At 44.0% G+C, this 17,899-nt stretch overlaps 1 protein-coding gene and 1 long non-coding RNA gene across 4 annotated transcripts in view; both read left to right on the top strand.

The window, feature by feature from the left end:
* Positions 1-10,675, top strand: part of LOC137164700 (uncharacterized) — a 44,584-nt gene extending 33,909 nt beyond the window's left edge. For all 3 annotated transcript variants that reach the window (XR_010923166.1, XR_010923165.1, XR_010923167.1), the window contains exon 3: positions 10,434-10,675. This is a non-coding gene — a long non-coding RNA (uncharacterized lncRNA). The remainder of the gene's footprint in view (positions 1-10,433) is intronic.
* A 6,012-nt stretch (positions 10,676-16,687) lies between these two features.
* On the top strand, positions 16,688-17,065 carry KCNE2 (potassium voltage-gated channel subfamily E regulatory subunit 2). Its single transcript, XM_067565643.1, has one exon. It carries the CDS (start codon positions 16,688-16,690, stop codon positions 17,063-17,065), a length of 378 nt encoding a protein of 125 aa, XP_067421744.1.
* The last annotated feature ends 834 nt before the right edge of the window (positions 17,066-17,899 follow it).

Here is a 17,899-nt window from a genome sequence, read left to right as displayed (position 1 = left end):
CAAAAAGTATAGATATTGACAAATCCCATTTTCTTCATAAAAATTGTTTGGTTGAAAAATTTCTGGGCAGTGCTAATTATGAACACGCGCTCACATGGATCAACCATGCACATAATCTTCTTGGTCTTCGGCTATCCCTCAATACGAGGATGATGTCTGCACAAAGGGTTCATTGGTGGATTTTTAGGTGGCTAAAGAGCTCAATTCGTGCCCTGCAAATTTTCCCACAGAGGTGACAGGTGGAGGAGACATAATTGTTGGCTAGCGTGCTGAGTCCTTTCTTTCCTTCTTTTCCTCCTCACTTCTCTGTCTCATGAGCACACCTGTTCTCCTCAAAATGGGCTGTCGCGTGGTGTATGGTATGGCATCACTGAGTTTTGTTCCGTGCCAAACCCTCCCAGTTTGTTGGATTGATACCACCCTTTTTAAGGGGTACTTTCAGTACGTCTTTGAAGCACTTCTGCTGCCCTACACAAGCCCTTCTTCCCTGACTTAACTGAGAGAGGCGGACTTGCTTCGGGAAGTGAGTGTCAGGCATGTGTACACAGTGGCCAGCACAATGGAGTTGGTGTTTCATGACCTGCACTTCCACACTGCTGATGTTGGCTGCAGAGGGAACGTTGATGTTATTGCGTCTGTCTTCCCAACTGATCTTGATAATCCTCCGAAGGCAGCGCTGCTGCAACTACTACAGCTGCTTGAGATGTCGTCTATAGGTCACCCAGGTCTCACACCCATAGAGGAGGGTGGGGATGACAACTGCCTTGTAGAACAGGCTCTTGGTGGCTGTTTGCAGATCTCTGTCATTGAAGACTCCTTTAAGTAGTCTTCCAAAGGCTGTGCTGGCACAGCAGTGTTTGCTTTCTGTGTCGGTGCTGGCTGTTTGGGATCGGTGGCTGCCAACGTGTGGGAAATGGTATGCTTTTTTCAGAGGTTCTCTGCTGATGGTGATTTGTGGAATACAAAGAGTAGTTTGTGCAGGTGAGAGCTGGTAGAGAACTTTGGTTTTTCCACTGTTGAGAGAGAGAGACCCAGGCTGTGATAGGCATCTGCAAAAAGATTGAGGGTGCTTTGCAGATCAGCCTTTGTGTGTCTGAGGATGACTCAATCATCTGCATATTTTAAATCAGTGATGCCCATTCTTGTGATCTTAGATTTTGTTTGGAGATGTCGGAGATTAAAGAGTTGGCCGTGCTAACTGCCCAGTTTTTCAGCCCCCTTGTTGGCTGATATGGAAAAAATCCATTTGATTTTAAAACTGACTGAATTTTATATTTTAAATTATGGTTTCCCCTGCCCCTGCCATCGCAGAAATTGCTGATCCAGCCTCAGCGGTGGAAAAACTAATTTTCATCTTTTTCAAGAAAGTACCTTGAGTTACTGTGTAAACCCATAACAAAAAAGAGCAGGACCAAAATCGTGTCCAGGCTCGGGTCTTTGATGGAACAAGAAGATGGACTTTGCCCGGTGTTCATAGCACAAGTGGGATGGGGAAGAGAGGGAGCAGAATGCCTCTTCCTCCAGTGCAAATTTGCAGGAGAGCTAGGATTTGTGTCTGGTGTGTAGGCCAGTCCGTATACCATGTCCTTTGGGATGTGGTTTGAAGGTTAGGGACAGTATGTAGGCTCACAGCCAGCTAGAGCTGGGAGCAGATTGTGCTAGCTGACACAAGCAGAGGCATGCAAACTGCTCCTGCTCCACGGAGCTGCGAAAGCACCCAGCAGGGCATAGCAGGTAGTGGCCTGCCCTCAGCTATGTTAATAAGCCATTCTTGTGCCAGACACACAGCCTGCTCTACCACTTTCCCTCCCTGCTGTATGGCTGCATCGGAGGAGGATAGGATTTTGCACTAAAACTTTGACACACAGTGAAACTATTCATGGGTGAACCTCATTAGGTTCAACTTGGATAAGTATCTCAGAGGTCTGAGCAGTATGCAAACCTTTTTGATCCAGAAATCTCACACAGCTAGGCTCTTGCATGAAATTTCCAGGTTCAAATAAGGTTGGAGGTGCAGAGCAGCCTTTCTGATGATGGGTAGGCAGGAAGTAAGTTGTGATTACTGCTACCTATTGGACACATATGGTATGTACTGCTAGTCTGTGTTAAAACATCATGAGTTACCCCTCCCTCCAACACAAAACACAACCTTCACCCTTGTTTGCAAGCCTGAGTATGACTTAAAGCCAATTTAGTTCTCAAAATAGGGTTTAGGAGATACCCATAACTCATGCTTGGCTGGCTTTTTGCACAGAGTGAGCATTGCCTGGCAGGTGTACGCATCTCAAAGTGTTTCAGAGTTCATTTTTTAAATTCAACTGTAAACACTCATTTTTTTGTAGGGGAAGGTAGGTGGTAGGTTTTTAGGAATGACCTGAACAATTTGTGGGCACAGTCCAGGCATATGGGGCTGGGTGGAAGACGGCACAACTTTATTCCCAGGACTGTCATTTCCCCCCCAGTAGTCTTGATGTTGCTTTTTCACTAGAAGAAATTGGATTGTTTTCATTCATACGTGAAAGTAAAAGGCACTGGTTCTGTTGAAAGGCCCATGTTTTCCATTAACACTCTGTGAAGGCAATGGGAAAACAAGCACACCATGTGTACAATGTGTACCAACTCGGGCAACAATTTTGTTCTTCATCTGACCCTAGTGAATCAACACTACTGAATCAATCTTATTTCACTGCACTGGCTGTGTTACTGAGCATATTACTCAATAATGGCATATTGACTGTGGGAAATCATGATTATGCTGTGGGCAGGGCCAAATTCAAACTGGTAGAGTTTGCACAAGCATGTGTCTCCACATTTCTGATTGCTAGCTGCCCCCCTAGAGATAACTGAATTGTAGCTTCCCATTAAAAAAGCGGGTTCATCCTAAATGATCAAAAGTAAAGTGCCTGGTTCAATTATTTACAAACATCTTTTAATTTCATTCCATCATGCTTAAACAAGACACTGCCTTTAAGCTCCAGTGAATACACCAGAGTATAAATGCAATAGACACACTTTAATGACATTTGAAGACCAGGTGAAAATACATTTGAAGCTGATGAGAGAACGTTTGTTGCCCCTTACATTTTTCTGTTTGGCAGGGAATATATGTACTTTCTCTTCCACTTCCCTTCCTGACTTTTTTCTGCTGAGAGCTTTCTCTGTAGTCATGATGGTGTGAATAACTCAGGCCCTGATCAAGCAGTCTGCTTGATGAGCCCACTTGGTGCCTCATTGATGTCAGTAGAATTCCACAGGGGGCAGGGCCTTACCTTTATGGATGTAGTTGTGGGATTGGGGCCTTCATAGGCATATTCACCTAGGCCCAAATCCTCCCAGGTATTTGGGAGCCTAACATTGATTTCAGAGGATGTGAGGTGCCTAAATGCCTTGGAGGCTCTGGGCCCTAGACCTCACTAGTGTTGTGATGTCTGACTCGTGAGACAATATAGGCCTGCTTCTCCAAGCTCTGCAATTCTTGTGTGCTGCTTGTCAGCCACAGCCCCGGCTGACTTTAGTGCAGATTGGCGTTGTTCAGCGCCATGCAGGATACAGTCCTTGATGCTGACAAGGCAAATGATTTGCCTTTTTGCCTGCATATTTAAACACGCAGTTGAGGGAGAGCTTTGAACAACAAGGTCATTTGATGTTTAAAAAAAGAATGTACAGAAAAGTTTAACATTCGTGCAAGGGCCCTCCCCAGGACTGAACATTTCCCAGCATGGTGATTAAACCTATAAAGCCTTTCATTAAATGAATGCGCTTGGACAAAAGCTACTAATGCAAAAACCCCAAATGATTTAAAGATTGTGGTGGTGGTGTTTTTTTAATTTCAAAGCTTAGTTTAGGGTAAAGCTCAGAAGTCAGAGCTACTCTTCTGCTAACAGTAAAAAAAAGAGCGAGACCCACGGAGAGAAAGATGTTGTGTTATGCATATGTGGAAACCACTATTCTCAGCAGCTTTTGATAGGAATGGTTGTGGACTGTTGCTCTGGCACAGATGTTGCTGTTGTGTCTGGGACTGCCCTTCAGTGGGTCCAATCACTCCCGGAAGATAGAAGCTAGTTGGGGTTTCTACGTCACTAGTGAGGCATGTGATATATGGTGTGCCTAAAGGATCTCTTCTATCTCCCCTGTTGTTCAACTAGGCAAGATCATTTTTAACCACAGGGCAGGATATCAGTGTGCCTAAGGATGCACATCTGGGTGTGTTTTGAGCTGGGAACCCAACGAGCTTGGCGGGTTCCCTGAAGAATATTTGGAGATTGCTGCCAGTGCAGTTTCTGAAACTGCTACCGTCAGATTTTGCTACCTGTAGCAGTTCCTGCCATGTAAGGATGTTCTTTTTTGCTGCCCTGCCAGAATTTGCTACCTCTCTCAGTGGTCCAGGTATCATCCATTCCCACCTTCTGGAAAACAGAGGCTAGGGACACATCAGAGCATGGTTTTGCATTCTTCCCATTCTGGCTAATAACCATTAATGGATCTATCCTCCATAAATTTATCTAATTCTTTTTTGAACCCTGTTATAGTCTTAGCCTTCACAGCATCATCTGGCAAGGAGTTCCACAGGTTGACTGTGCATTGTGTGAAGAAATACTTCCTTTTTGTTCATTTTAAACCTGCTGTTACCTATTAATTTCATTTGGTGACCCCTAGTTCTTGTGTTACAAGAAGGAGAAAGTAACACTTCCTTATTTACTTTCTCCACACCAGTCATGATTTTATGGCTCTCTATCCTATCCCTCCTTAGTAAACTCTTTTCCAAACTGAAAAGTCCCAGTCTTATTAATCACTCCTCATATGGAAGCTGTTTCAAACCCCTAATCTTTTTTTGTTGTCCTTTTCTGTACCTTTTCCAATTCCAATATATATTTTATGATATGGGGTGATCAGATCTGCACGCAGTATTCAAGATGTGGGCGTACCATACATTTATAAAGAGGCAATATGATATTTTCTGTCTTATTATCTATCCCTTTCCTAATGATTCCCAACATTCTGTTAGCTTTTTTGACAGCCACTGCACATTGAGTGGATGTTTTCATAGAACTATCCACTATAACTCCATGACCTCTTTCTTGAGAGGTAACAGCTAATTTAGACCTCATCATTTTATATGTACAATTGAGATTATGTTTTCCAATAGCATTACTTTGCATTTATCTACCAATTTGCCTGGTACTGAAGTTAGGCTTACCAGCCAGTAATTGCTGGGATCGCCTCTGGAGCCTTTTAAAAAAATCAGCGTCACAATAGCTACCCTCCAGTTATCCGGTACAGAAGCTGATTTAAATGATAGATTACATACCACTGTTAATAGTTCTGTAATTTCACATCTGAGTTCCTTCAGAACTCTTGGGTGGATACCATCTGGTCCTGGTGACTTCTGTTTAATTGTCAATTTGTTCCAAAATCTCCTCTAATGACACCCAACCTGAGACAGTTCCTGAGATTTGTCACCTAAAAAGATTGACTCAGGTTTGGGAATCTCCCTTTCATCCTCAACCATGAAGACCCATGGAAAGAATTCATTTAGTTTCTCCGTAATAGTCTTCTCTTCCTTGAATGCTCCTTTAGCATCTCGATTGTCCAGTGACCCCACTGGTTAGTTAGCAGGCTTCCTGCTTCTGATATACTTAAAATGTTTTTTGCTGTTACTTTTTGAGTCTTTGGCTAGCTGTTCTTCAAATTCTTTTTTGGCCTTCCAAATTATATTTTTATATTTCACTTGCCAGAGTTTATGCTTCTTTCTATTTTCCCAAATAGGATTTACTTCCACTTTTTAAAGAATGCCTTTTTGCCTCTAACAGCTTCTTTTACTTTATTACTTAGCCTTCGTGGCACTTTTTCTGGTCCTCTTACTATGTTGGGGTATACATTTAAATTGAGCCTCTATTATGGTATCTTTTAAAAATGTCCATGCAGCTTGCAGGGTTTTCGCTTTTGGCACAGTACCTTTTCATTTCTGTTTAACTTCCTCATTTTTGTGTAGTTCCCGTTTCTGAAATTAAATGCTACCATGGAGGGCTGCTTTTGTGTTTCCTCTCCCCCCCACACGAATGTTTAATCTTATTATATTATGGTCTCTGTTACCAAGTGGTTCAGCTATATTCAACTCTTGGATCAGATCCTGTGCTCCAATTAGGACTAAATCAAGAATTGCCTCTCCTCTTGTGGATTGCAGGAGTAGCTGCTCCAAGAAGCAATCATTTAAGGTATCCAGAAACTTTATTTCTGCATCCTGTCCTGAGTTGACATGTACCCAGTCAATATGAGGATAATTGAAATTACTGCTGAGTTTTTTGTTTCTGTAGCCTCTCTAATCTCCTTAGCATTTCATAGTACCTATCAGCATCCTGGTCAGGTGGTCAGTAGTATATCCCTTCTGCTTATTATTCTTATTATTCAAGCATGGAATTACTATTCATAGAGATTCTATGGTACAGTTTGGTTCATTTAAGATTTTTACTTCATTTGGCTCTATGCTTTCTTTCAGATATAGGGCCACTTCCTCACCAGTACAACCTATTCTGTCCTTCCAATACATTTTGTACCCTGATATTACTGTGTCCCATTGATATATTTTGTACCCTTCTATTACTGTATCCAATGTTTGGAAGAGCTAACAGGAAAAGTCTGAGGATAGGCCAAGATTCATTCAGGTGTTTAGATTACTGCATTTGTGGAACCAGGCCTACTGCACCTTAAAGGCTCAATGTAGCAAGGTGCTGTGGCCTTCCTTGGATCCTGGGCCCGAGGAAGGGTCGTGACACCCCTACTGGACAGAACAAGGCCCTACAGGCCAAATCACCAGGAAGCAGAGGGGCAGAGCCAGGGCCAGGGAGGGAAGTATAAAAGGCCGGCTCAGCAGCTCAGTCAGGCGGAAGGTGCCACTGGAGGCAGATGTGTCTTCCCAGAGGCTGTGATCTAGGCCTGACCCAGGCCCTGCGGTTGTGTGGAGCAACCAGCCCGCCGACTGGAGCCTCCAAAGCCTGCCCGGATTGCCGGGCCCAAGTGACTGGAGAGGGCCACCGGGCCCAAAAGACTGGAGACGGCTGCTGAGCCCTGGTGACTGGATAGGTCCGTCAGGCCCTAGTAGCTGGGAGAAGCTACCTGGGACTACTGGGTGGGAGAAACCCCCTGAGGCCGGCCCTGACCTGGAGGAGCTGCCCAATGTTGGGGACCCACTGAAGCAGACTGAACCTGGTGTACCAGAGGACCCCCTAGGATCCTGGGACCTAGACGAGCTGCCCTCCGCAGATGACCCTGAGGAGTTTCCAGACCTACCGCCGGTTGACGGGGAGGGACTTGTAGGATTCCTGCTCACCGTCTACCCCAGCGACCTGGAGGGAGATGACTGGCCAGAGATACCCAGGGACAGGGTGGGAGGAAGTAGCCCAGGGACAGCTGACTAGAGAGTGGCTAAATCTGTGGCCGCACCAGTCAGCGTGTTGCAGCTGGATCCCTGGTGACTCAGTGGCAAAACACTTTGCCACTGCTAGGGCCCTGGGCTGGGACACAGTGGAGTTGGGTGGGCCTGCATCCCCTTCCCTAACCACCCTGGGAGTGCTTGACTTCCTCTGAACTGCTGGCCAGAGGATACTGAGCTTTGCAAGCCCCACCTGACTGTGAGGCCGGTGGCTATAGACCACTGTACCTGCCCCACCCGCGTGAGGGCTGGGGCCTATTGACTGCCTCACCAGCCCTGCCTGGTTTGAGAGCTGGGGGCTATAAACGGTTTGCTTGCCCTGTCTAATTGACAGGCTGCGGACTCTAGACTATTTCGCGTGCCTTGCCCGCTTGAGGGCCAGGGGCTACTGACTACTTCATCAGCCCTGCCCGGCTTGAGGGCTGGGGGCTGTAAACTGTTTATCTGCCCCACACTGGTTGAGGGCCAGGGGCTGTAGATCGCTTGTGCTTGCCTGCCCCGCTTGAGTGCTAGAGGCTAAAGAGTACTTGGCCCCCCGCCCTGTCTGAGGGCCAGGGGCAATAGACTGCTTGCTCACCCCACCGGTTGGAAGGCCGGGGTTGTGGACTCCTTATCAGCCCTGCCCTACGTGAGGGCTAGGGGGCTACAGACTACAAAGGAAGCCTGCCCCGCCAGGGGCCGGGGCTAAAGACTCATAATCTGCTAAATTTATTCCCCTAGACCAGGGGTGGGGAACCTCCAGCCCGTGGGCCGGATCCGGCCCACGAAAGAATTTGATCTGGCCCGCGGGCGGGCGGGAAGTGCGCGCCGTCGAAACCCTGCCACGGAAACCCTGCCGCCGTCTGCCCATTTTCGGCGGCGGGGGGAGCTCGGAGGCGGTTACTGGCCCACGGCACCCCGCGGACACTGTAAAACCGCGCCGCCGAAAAGGCGGAAACAGCGGCGGCATTTCGGCGGCGGGGGTGGAGTCGGCGGCGGCGCGGTTTCACGGCGGCGGCGGGCAGTGCCCCTTTTCGGCGGCGGCGGCGGGATTCGGCGGCATGGCCCGCGAATGACGGTAGGCATATGAAAATGGCCCTTGGCAGGGAAAAGGTTCCCCACCCCTGCCCTAGACCAACGTGCTGTGGCTTTCCTCAGAGCCTGAGCCCGAGGAAGGGTCGCGATGCCCCAGCTGGACCATGCCACCAGCCTACACTGAGGAACAAAGAGGCACATAAAAAGAACTCAATATCACGTATTTCTTTTTTTTATCATTTCATTACTTGAGGGTCTGTTATTCATGATTTTTGATTATTGTGGTTGTCAAGCTATCTTGGGGTGTAGATGTGTGTTCATTATGTTGTGAAGGCCAAAACTCTAACTGGGTTCAGAAAAGAAATAGATAAGTTCCTCACGATAGGTCCATCAATGGCTATTAGTCAAGATTATTAGGGATGCAACCCAATGCTCTGGATGCTGCTAAACCTCTGACTGCCAGATGCTGGGAGCGGATGACAGGGTATGGATCACTCGATGATTGCCTGTTCTATTAATTCCCTTTGAAGCACCTGGCATTGGCCACTGCCTGAAGACAGGATACTGGGCTAGATGAACAATTGGTCTGACCCAGTATAGTCGTTCGTATGTTCAGTAAAAATTACAGAAGATTTTTGCCATTGAGAAGGATGTAATATGAGATAGTATACTGTCTTTATTGAATATTTGAGAATCAAGTTCCACACACAAGCAATGACGTGAAAAAGCGCTAGGGAAGGGGTGTCCAACCCATGGCTCGTGCATGTGGCTCTGTGTTCTAGCAAATGCGGCTCCGCGCGTTGTATGGGGCGCCAAAAAGTTTTTACTCTCAAATGTGAAATTGACAAGTTGCCGCTGAAATTGATGGATCAGCACGAATTTTCGGCCGCTGAAATTGATGGATCAGCGTGAATTTTCGGCGAAGGGTAAGGTAAATGTGGCTCTTTGCGGTATCTATAGCTATTTTTGGGCTCTTCGTCTCTGACTGGTTGGCCACCCCTGCGCTAGGGGCTGGATCGAGAGGTAAAATAACACTTGCAAAAGGCAATCCCCATTGGTGCATCAAATGCAAATGAAGTTTTGACACCAGGCTAGGAAATCAGTCAGATTGGAAGTCACATGATCCAACAGAATAAACTTGTGCTATAAAAATAAGAAGAAAAAGTTAGAATTAAAAATTCCAAATTAAAAATCACAGTAAAAACCGTAGCATGTGCTATACTAGAAACCCAGATGTCATTGCTAAAACTAATGCCAACTATTTACTTATCAATATTTTTGATGCGCATTTGCTATTAAAATAAAAAATAAATAGCAGAATGACATGCATCCACACAATGATAACAAAGGTAAATGATGAAGCGGTAAGGTCAGTAAGACTAATAAAAAATATTTTAAAAGGAGCAAAACTATACTTAAAATGGATTAGAAGGAAGGGAGTACAATTTAGAGAATCAGCAGCAGATAAAACAAATTTGTGAACTGTAATGAGACTTTCTGTAGACATATAAACTGATAAGGCATTCTTTTAAATATTCAAAATGTGTGACACATAGCTCAGACCCTGCCCATCCCCCTTCCAATTGCCCTCTTCACCTTTTTAACTCCTGTAAAGGCAGGCTGCAGAATCTGAGTCCAAGTAAGGGCAGAGTGAGGACAGTGACTTCAACAAATGTTACTGAGCATGCTCACTTCCTGTGAGCATGCTCAGTACAACCCAGGTAGCAAATTCTGACAGGTAGCAGTTTCTGGCACTACAACAGAAGGGCTAGCTCATTCTCAGTCCTGAGAAGACAGAAGCATTGCACATGGTCAATAGGAGGGAGTGACACATTTTCAGGGCATCCAGAACTATGTCACCCTGTTACCCCCCTGCCTTAGCAACAGAAGGATTTGTTGCTAAACTGTGTGATGGCTCCTTGCCACCTCAGTTTGTTAGCCAGCCAGGCAAACTCCTTAGGACTCCACCAATTCTAACTTTGCCTTGCAGGTTAATCTTTGGTGCACTTCAGTTCCTGAACTCTCCAGAAACCTCTCCTTGCAGCATCCAGCCCCTGTCACTGGACCCTCACAGAAATTACCAAGTTCGCTGTCTCCAAAGAGAGAGAATATACCGGCCTGTTGGCTCAGCTGAGGATGCCCACCTACCTCTAATGTAACAGCACAGAGATGAATTTATAATAAAAGCAAGAATGCCTTTGTTAATAAAGAACGGAGATATAAGTGTTACTAAGCAGAGCTAACAAAAACAGAAAATGGTTACAAACAAAAGTATAATCACGCTTCCTACTGACTAAAACTTAACCCTACACTACAGGCTACAATCCTGGACTGATAAGCAATCTTTCAGTGTCACCCACACCCTATGGCTGGGGATCCACCCTTGACAGAATGCAAAGAGTGATGACCTTTCTGTTCCCTCAATGATGAATAACAAAGGGGTTCTTTCCCCTTCTTATAATCCAGTGAACTTTTGAAATGTGTTCTTTTGAAGTGTATCTGCTGCCACTTGTGCTCCAGTGTGCTGATGCCATGCTGTTTTCTCATCCTTCTGATAACGTGCTTTTTCTGTTGACTCAAAATGCAAATCGAAGCGTCCTTTGTGCTGGTTTCCCAATACTTGATTCACAATAGATACCTTGGCAGACAGGTAACTCAACATTCCTTTGTCTGGGGAAGTCTTGTTTATCAATTCTGCTTGTTTACATGGTTGTAAACAATTTTTAGTATACACATACAACTTTTTAATTAACTCCTGTACATGCATGAGTAACACCAGTGGTGAGCTGTGTGACATAAGTTTTCATTTGATATCCTACAACACATTCCTTATAGATAAATATCATGACAGCAATGTGTTAGGTGTAGTGAGTTTGTTAGGCTTGATAGCAGATTCTGTTACATGGCAGTGAAGCCTTTGCAAGTGGTCACTCAGGAGCTCCTAGGGTCATAGAGGTGACACTATTTTTCTTTGTGTCCCAGATTATCAAAAGGTGGGTAGTCAGTGAGATTAACTCCAGTCCCTCAAAGTTACTTGGAGAAACCAAGTAAAATGGGTTGTGTTTGCTTTTTCATATAAACACTTTGTGCAGGCTACACCCTTATTTATCCCAAAAAGCTGGCACAACAACAAAACATAACACCCTGGCAACAGTGCTCTATTACTGCAATTACCTCCATGCCATCATGTGCAACTTGTGTTGAAAAGAACACCACATTCATTCACTGGACAGAGCATGATTGCATCACAGCCACCTTGCATTCTCTATATTGGCTTGCATACAAAGCACCAGATTGAGTTCATAGTTTCCCCTGATGACTTTTATAAGCTTTAGTGGTGTAGGATCTGCTTCTATTCAAGACCGTCCCCTTCAGACTTGTCCGGATGAGTATTTTGCACTCTCTCCCCAGATACAAGCAGGGATTTCCCCCACACTATGATTTAGGCTGGCAGATGTTTGAGCTTCTGGTGTCTGAGGGTGTGTGTGCGTTTGTAGAACTCACTGCCTTCCCAGTCCATCCTCCACACTTCCAAGTAACAACTGAAAATGTTTCTTTGTCCTTAGTATGATCACCGATGGCCCTGCTAGGTAGAATCTTTCCCATTTCCTCTCTTCCTGGCAGTGCTCCCTCCATTTATTTATGCTACTTTTATTGTTTTACAACAGGTAGTAAATATTGTACAGCATCCTAAGCCCTTGAAGGACGAAGCACTTTATACATACAGTTATTATAGTATTTAGAGACAGGCCTCTACCAGGACCCCAAATTCAAACATTCCTGAACTTTGGGGGCATTCAAAGCCCAGACTCAAACCTAGCTCAAAAGGATTTTTCTCCCAGTTGGACTGTACTTAGAAAGCCAGATCCAAATTGTATGGCTCAGACCATCTCTAATAATATTAGTATTTAGCTCCATGGGATCTATCTATGTATCAAAGAAGAAAGAATGACCAGGTAGCTCAGGATTTGGCAGTGGCATATGGTGACTTTCCTCTCAACCACAAGTGTTTGGGTGTGGATGCAGGAATCGCCAGCAGGGCTGGATTGAGGCAGAGACAACATAGGTCCTTGCAAAGGTTTCCCACCTCTTGGAGTCGTGTGATGACATCTGTATCTCAGCTTTGATTTTATTTTTTTTAATAAGTGTATAGTCCTCACGGTTGTGAAGAAGACATTGAAAATGTGACCTGGCATAATCAATGTAGTGATGTCTGCCAGCAGCCTGAAACAATAGCTCTGAGAAGGGTGAACTTCCCCATGCATCTCACTGGGCTGGGAACACCAAGCCCCAGCTCACTGGGGTGGCTCCACAAAAACCACCCCAGCAGATACACCTTGGCTGCAGGGGTAAGTGGAGAGATACACTTGCTGCCATCCTACCCATCCAGTGGGGAGAAGGGACCCCTGCTGCTGTCCCCTGCTGCACTCAAGGGAAGGAGAGTCCCTTGCTGACATTCTTGGGTGGAACAAAGGGGCCCATGCTGCTGTTCTTGCTGCTCTTAAAAAGAGAAAGATGTCCCTTGCCACGGCTACTCCATTTGGAGACCTGTGCAGCAGGTGCAGAGTCGCAGGGGTCCCTGTGTCATGGTGTGTCTATGGCCCTGGACTGCCCTAATTCAGCCCTGGTCCCGGGGTGAAATTCTACAGCCTGTGTGATGCAAGAGGTAAGATTAGATGACCATAGCTGTCCCTCTGACCCAGGAATCTCATCCAAGCAGAGAGAATTCTGTTGCTATCTACCTACTGCTTGTGAGCCCCAAAGGAATGCACATGGGAAGCAGCAAAATGGAAGCAGTAGAAGTAAAGGCTGCGGGGAGCCCACCAGCACTAGGTGTGTGAGTCATCCAGCAGAAGCAATGGCAATAGCCAGGACAATGAGAGCAGCCTGACACTAGCTTCAGTGGAGCTTTGCCCAGAGTGAATTATTTTTTTAATACCAACAGCTTTCATCCGCCGTCTCTGATAAGGCTGATCGTATGGTAATAGCCTGCTTCTGCTTTTATCTAGCTCCGCACGGAGTGGTATGTTGGCCAACCTGTTTTCTCTGGGCATTGTTGAGGGGCAAGACTACGTGTAAAATGGCAATGCTCCTTTGGGGAGGGACTGTCTCTTAGTAGGTGTTTGCCCAATGCCTAGCTCAATGGTCTTAGCTGGGGCCTGTGCGTGTTATGCTGCAATATATCAATCATCATCATGGCCAAAGACCATGATAAACCTTCACAACAAAGAGGTCTCCGCCCCATTAAAGTAAACCGCTGCTATTTCTAAGGTGTGACTTAAGTGATTTTCAGTTTGGTATTAGCATGGTACTTTGTCCAGAAGAAAAATTAAGGTGTAATTCACTTTTTAAAAAATGTGCTTTGTCCTCTCGCCTCTACAAATTGTCTCCCTCCAGGTCAGAGTCGAGACATGTTAAGAGACCAGCATGGAGAGGCTTGCCTAGCTTCTGCCTGTGTCATACCTTTTCCACATGAAAAATGAGGATTTCTCCAGTAAGAGCTGTCAGTCTAGCATCTTTCATGACCATTACAGTGTAATATAGATGATTGCAAAGAGGAAGTGTAAAGAGGGGTAGAGAACTTTTGGTGGAGCTGTCTGATAGACACAGAGTAGGAAGCTGATGAGCGGTGAAGGTGCCTGCACTTGAAAAAGAGAAAAAAAACACAAAAACAAAATTAAGTTAAAATGAGTGTGGCTGAAGGCCTTGGTCAGATGGGAGCAGCCATGGACTCACCATGCCAGAAGGGTGTTGTGGCTTTGGAAGGAGATCCACTGCAAGAAGACTGGATCTGGCCAGAAGAGCTTCATGCACATTTCCTGCAGCGTGGGCTCCGAAAGAAGGCTGAATGTCCAAAAAAGGAAGGTAAACCATCTGAAGCCCCTAGGGGAAAGACAAAGGAAATGGCAAGGTTGGTGCAGAAGAGCTAGGAAGCTTCCCAAGGAAGGAAGAAGAGTAAGAGCTGGAGGGACACAGGGGAGAGGGAAAAGAAAAGGTACTCATATTGGTGACTTGAGCAGGGAAGGAAGGAAAATAGAAAATTCTACTTTTTGGGTGCCAATACACCAGCTGTGCAGAAAGGTTCTTTTATTGTGTCTCTTATACAGTGTTCAGCACATCACACTGAAGTTATTCAAGGTGATTTTTTTTGTTTTCATTTTTTTTAAAACACATGTTGACTGTTTGCCAATAATGAGGAATAATGCATCAATACAGAACAAGTTATGTCAACGTATAAGCTTAAAAACTTTCATGGTGTTCTTTTAAACTTTATGGTATTATAGTAATTACAAATTCAAAGAGTACAGTACACTGTTAGTCATTAAGATTGCGTGTTAGTTTTCAGCCAATATTTAACTTTCCAGTAAGATTAGATTTAACATTTCATTTAATATAAACATAGAACATAGAGTACAGTATAGTTACTTCACTGGCAAGTATATAGTGCAAGCTGAAATTTTTTTGAAGCTTAAGATTTTTCTGTACCCTTCAAGATTATCGTAACATTAGCAGGCAGAGTTTTAAAATCTTATTTGCTGCTGTGAATTTCATTACACAAAGGCAGAAAAAAGGTAAGTTTTTGTTGATAATTCTTCATTTTCAATAGAAAAATCACAATACTTTTTCTTTTAAATCTTTTCCACTGAAAAGCAAACATAATAAACAAAATGGAATTTTCATGACAATTTGAACGTGCATTTTAAAATTTTACTTATTTTCACAGAAAATTAATTAGATCATCTTAATGTTACACAGTTGTATGAATATGTGTGTTTATACACACACACAGATTCAGGAAGAAAATATGTGATAGTAGGGGGCCATTTAATTAAGCAAATTAAGGCATAGCAAGATCCAGTGAGTGGAAAATGGTTAAAAGAATTCAGATTGGAAATAGGATGCAAATTCTGATAAGTGTGGATAATTCCTCATTGCAGCAGCACCAGTTTAAGTCTTTACGTTGAGATTGGATGGATTTCTAAAAAATAGACTCTAGCTCAAACACAAGTTATTGAGCTTGACAATTTTTATTCATGCAGTAGCAAAAAATAATATCCACTGAAGGAATTACTGGTTGAAATTCAAAGTTCTGTGTTATGCAGGAAGTCAGACTAGATTATCATAGGGGGCCCTTCTATACTTAAATATCCATGAAGTTGTGATACAATTGCAGCTTATTTTATTTTAATCAAGAAAAAAAACAAAAAAAACCTAGGAAATAAAATTCTGTTGGGTTTTGTTTGAATTTTTAGACAAAGGAATCTAAAGTTATTGTTCCCATTGCAATCCCAATACAGCCACAATGCACCAATAACAATGCATTAAACACGGCATACTATGTAGTAGCACCAAATATTACATATACATATGTGGGCAAATACAACCCCTGCCTCTTTGGCTGGAGGGGGACCCTTGGCAGTAGAACTGGTGTGGTTCCAACGTGTAATGAGAGCAGAATTTGGAAGATTATGTAGGGGAATGCATTTCCAACGGGGTGGTCCAGCAGCAAGAAGGGGACAGGTGAGGGCAGACATTCTGGGTTGGGAGTGGGACTGGAGAATCTGCTACTTCAAAATCTTTCCATTCCCCACATGGGGGTAGAGAAACCACAGAAGCCACTGCAGACACTGGGCAGCAGTAGTCTCCATGTAATAGTTCTGCAGAAGCGCCACTGCCTGAAGAGCAGGATTCCTTCCTTCTGTCCCTCACTCATCTGTCTGGCACCCAGCTAGCCCCTTTGGAGGTACGTATTTGGATATGATGCTCTTACAAATGCATTGGTGTGTGTTGCTTATGGGTTTTTAATTTTTTTAATTTAATTTAATTTAATTTTTTTAGCTGAAACAAGAAATTGAGGGCCAAATTCTATGCTGATATATCTTGTGCAACCCCATTGATTTGATTGGCACTTTACCGGCTACTAGTCAATGCAGAATTTGACCGTTCCCACTGAGCCAAACCCTAAGGGTCTTACTCAGCTTTTACTGAGTCCTTCCATAGGCAAAACTCTTCATTTTGCCTGACTACAGACTGAAATGGAAATGGACTAAGAACTGAGTGAAGACCCACTTGATTCCCTAAACCTATGGTAAAATTCAAACACTTGGGGCCAGATCTTCAGCTGGTCTAAACGGGCACCAAATTTTACACTAGCTGAGAGAATTGACCTTTCGGTTGTTATAGTACAGGATTAAAACACATATATATATATATATTTGTTTTCAATGGCAGTGCACTGGAAACATGGCCAATTTACGAAACTTCACCCAGGTATTGGAAGATGTTTTCAAAAACACATTTATTAACTACATGAATAGCTGGCGCAGCAACATGACAGCAGAACAAGATGCGCTGCAAGCGAGAGTCAATGCGGAAAACTTTGATTACGTTATCTTGTACCTCATGGTAATGATTGGGATGTTCTCCTTCATTATTGTGGCTATCCTTGTGAGCACTGTGAAATCAAAGAGGAGAGAGCACTCTAATGACCCGTATCACCAGTACATTGTTGATGATTGGGGTGAAAAGTATAAGAGCCAGATTCTGAATCAAGAAGACTTGAAGTGCACGATCCATGAAAACATCAGTGCAAGGGACAAAACAAATCCTGGATCTCCTTGATTTCTTGCAGATAACACCAGTGAGCAAACCATAAAGCAATGTATGTAATGTAATGTTTTCACTAGGATTCCAAATTGGCATAGCGTTGTCTGATAAATAGCCAGTGATGTCTAAGTATAGATCGTTCCAGAGAAATAAAATATACTGCTTCACTCTAAGCTTTTTGAGTGAGGCTTCTTAGCAGGCCAGCCATGAAAGATAAGTATTCATATTCTATTTTAGTTTTCTGTTCTGCTTGGCATTGGAGGGGCATGCAAATAATCAACAAAAATCACGCCCAAACTATGGGCAGACTTAAAATCTGGGTGTGGATTTGGATCTGAATATCCCAAATTGAAATAATGGACAAAACCAAATCCCCAAATCTGAAGACATGTGATCTTCCAGGTGCTCAAATTCTGGATTAAGATCCAAACAGGAATAATCTCTTATAATAAAATCTTAAAAAGAAATATACATGTAAATTGTCTGAACAATATTTTATGGCTCTAATCCTAGGAGATAACCTATACCTACATCCATTCAACATAAATAACACTGGTTTTACAATGTAAATTCCCATTCACTTTCAGTTTGATGTTTTTCCATATCAATGACAAACGTTGAAAATACATGACCTCAAAGAGTCCAGTTTTAAAGCAACAGAACTCTACCCTCATCCTTTAACCACCTGCTGGTTATCTGCACTGGGCACCACCCCCCTGCGTGGGTTCCACCTTTGTGCCTGAAGTCTTTGGAGAACCAAATCTTTCTCACAAAGCCTGGTGCTCTCTAAAATGTATAACTCGTTCTTCCTGAGCTATACCTTCTTAGTTAATCCCTCCTCTCTTTTAC

Source organism: Emydura macquarii, unplaced genomic scaffold, assembly GCF_026122565.2.
Source record: "Emydura macquarii macquarii isolate MOO-44397 ecotype Brisbane River unplaced genomic scaffold, CSIRO-AGI_Emac_v2 contig_2681, whole genome shotgun sequence".
Lineage (NCBI taxonomy): Eukaryota > Metazoa > Chordata > Testudines > Chelidae > Emydura > Emydura macquarii.
Note: the sequence above shows the minus strand (reverse complement) of the source record. Positions and strands in the feature narration are given on the sequence as shown.

Bases quoted from the DNA above. Each gene is read 5' to 3' on its own strand.
- KCNE2 (XM_067565643.1), top strand. From the start codon at position 16,688: ATGGCCAATTTACGAAACTTCACCCAGGTATTGGAAGATGTTTTCAAA.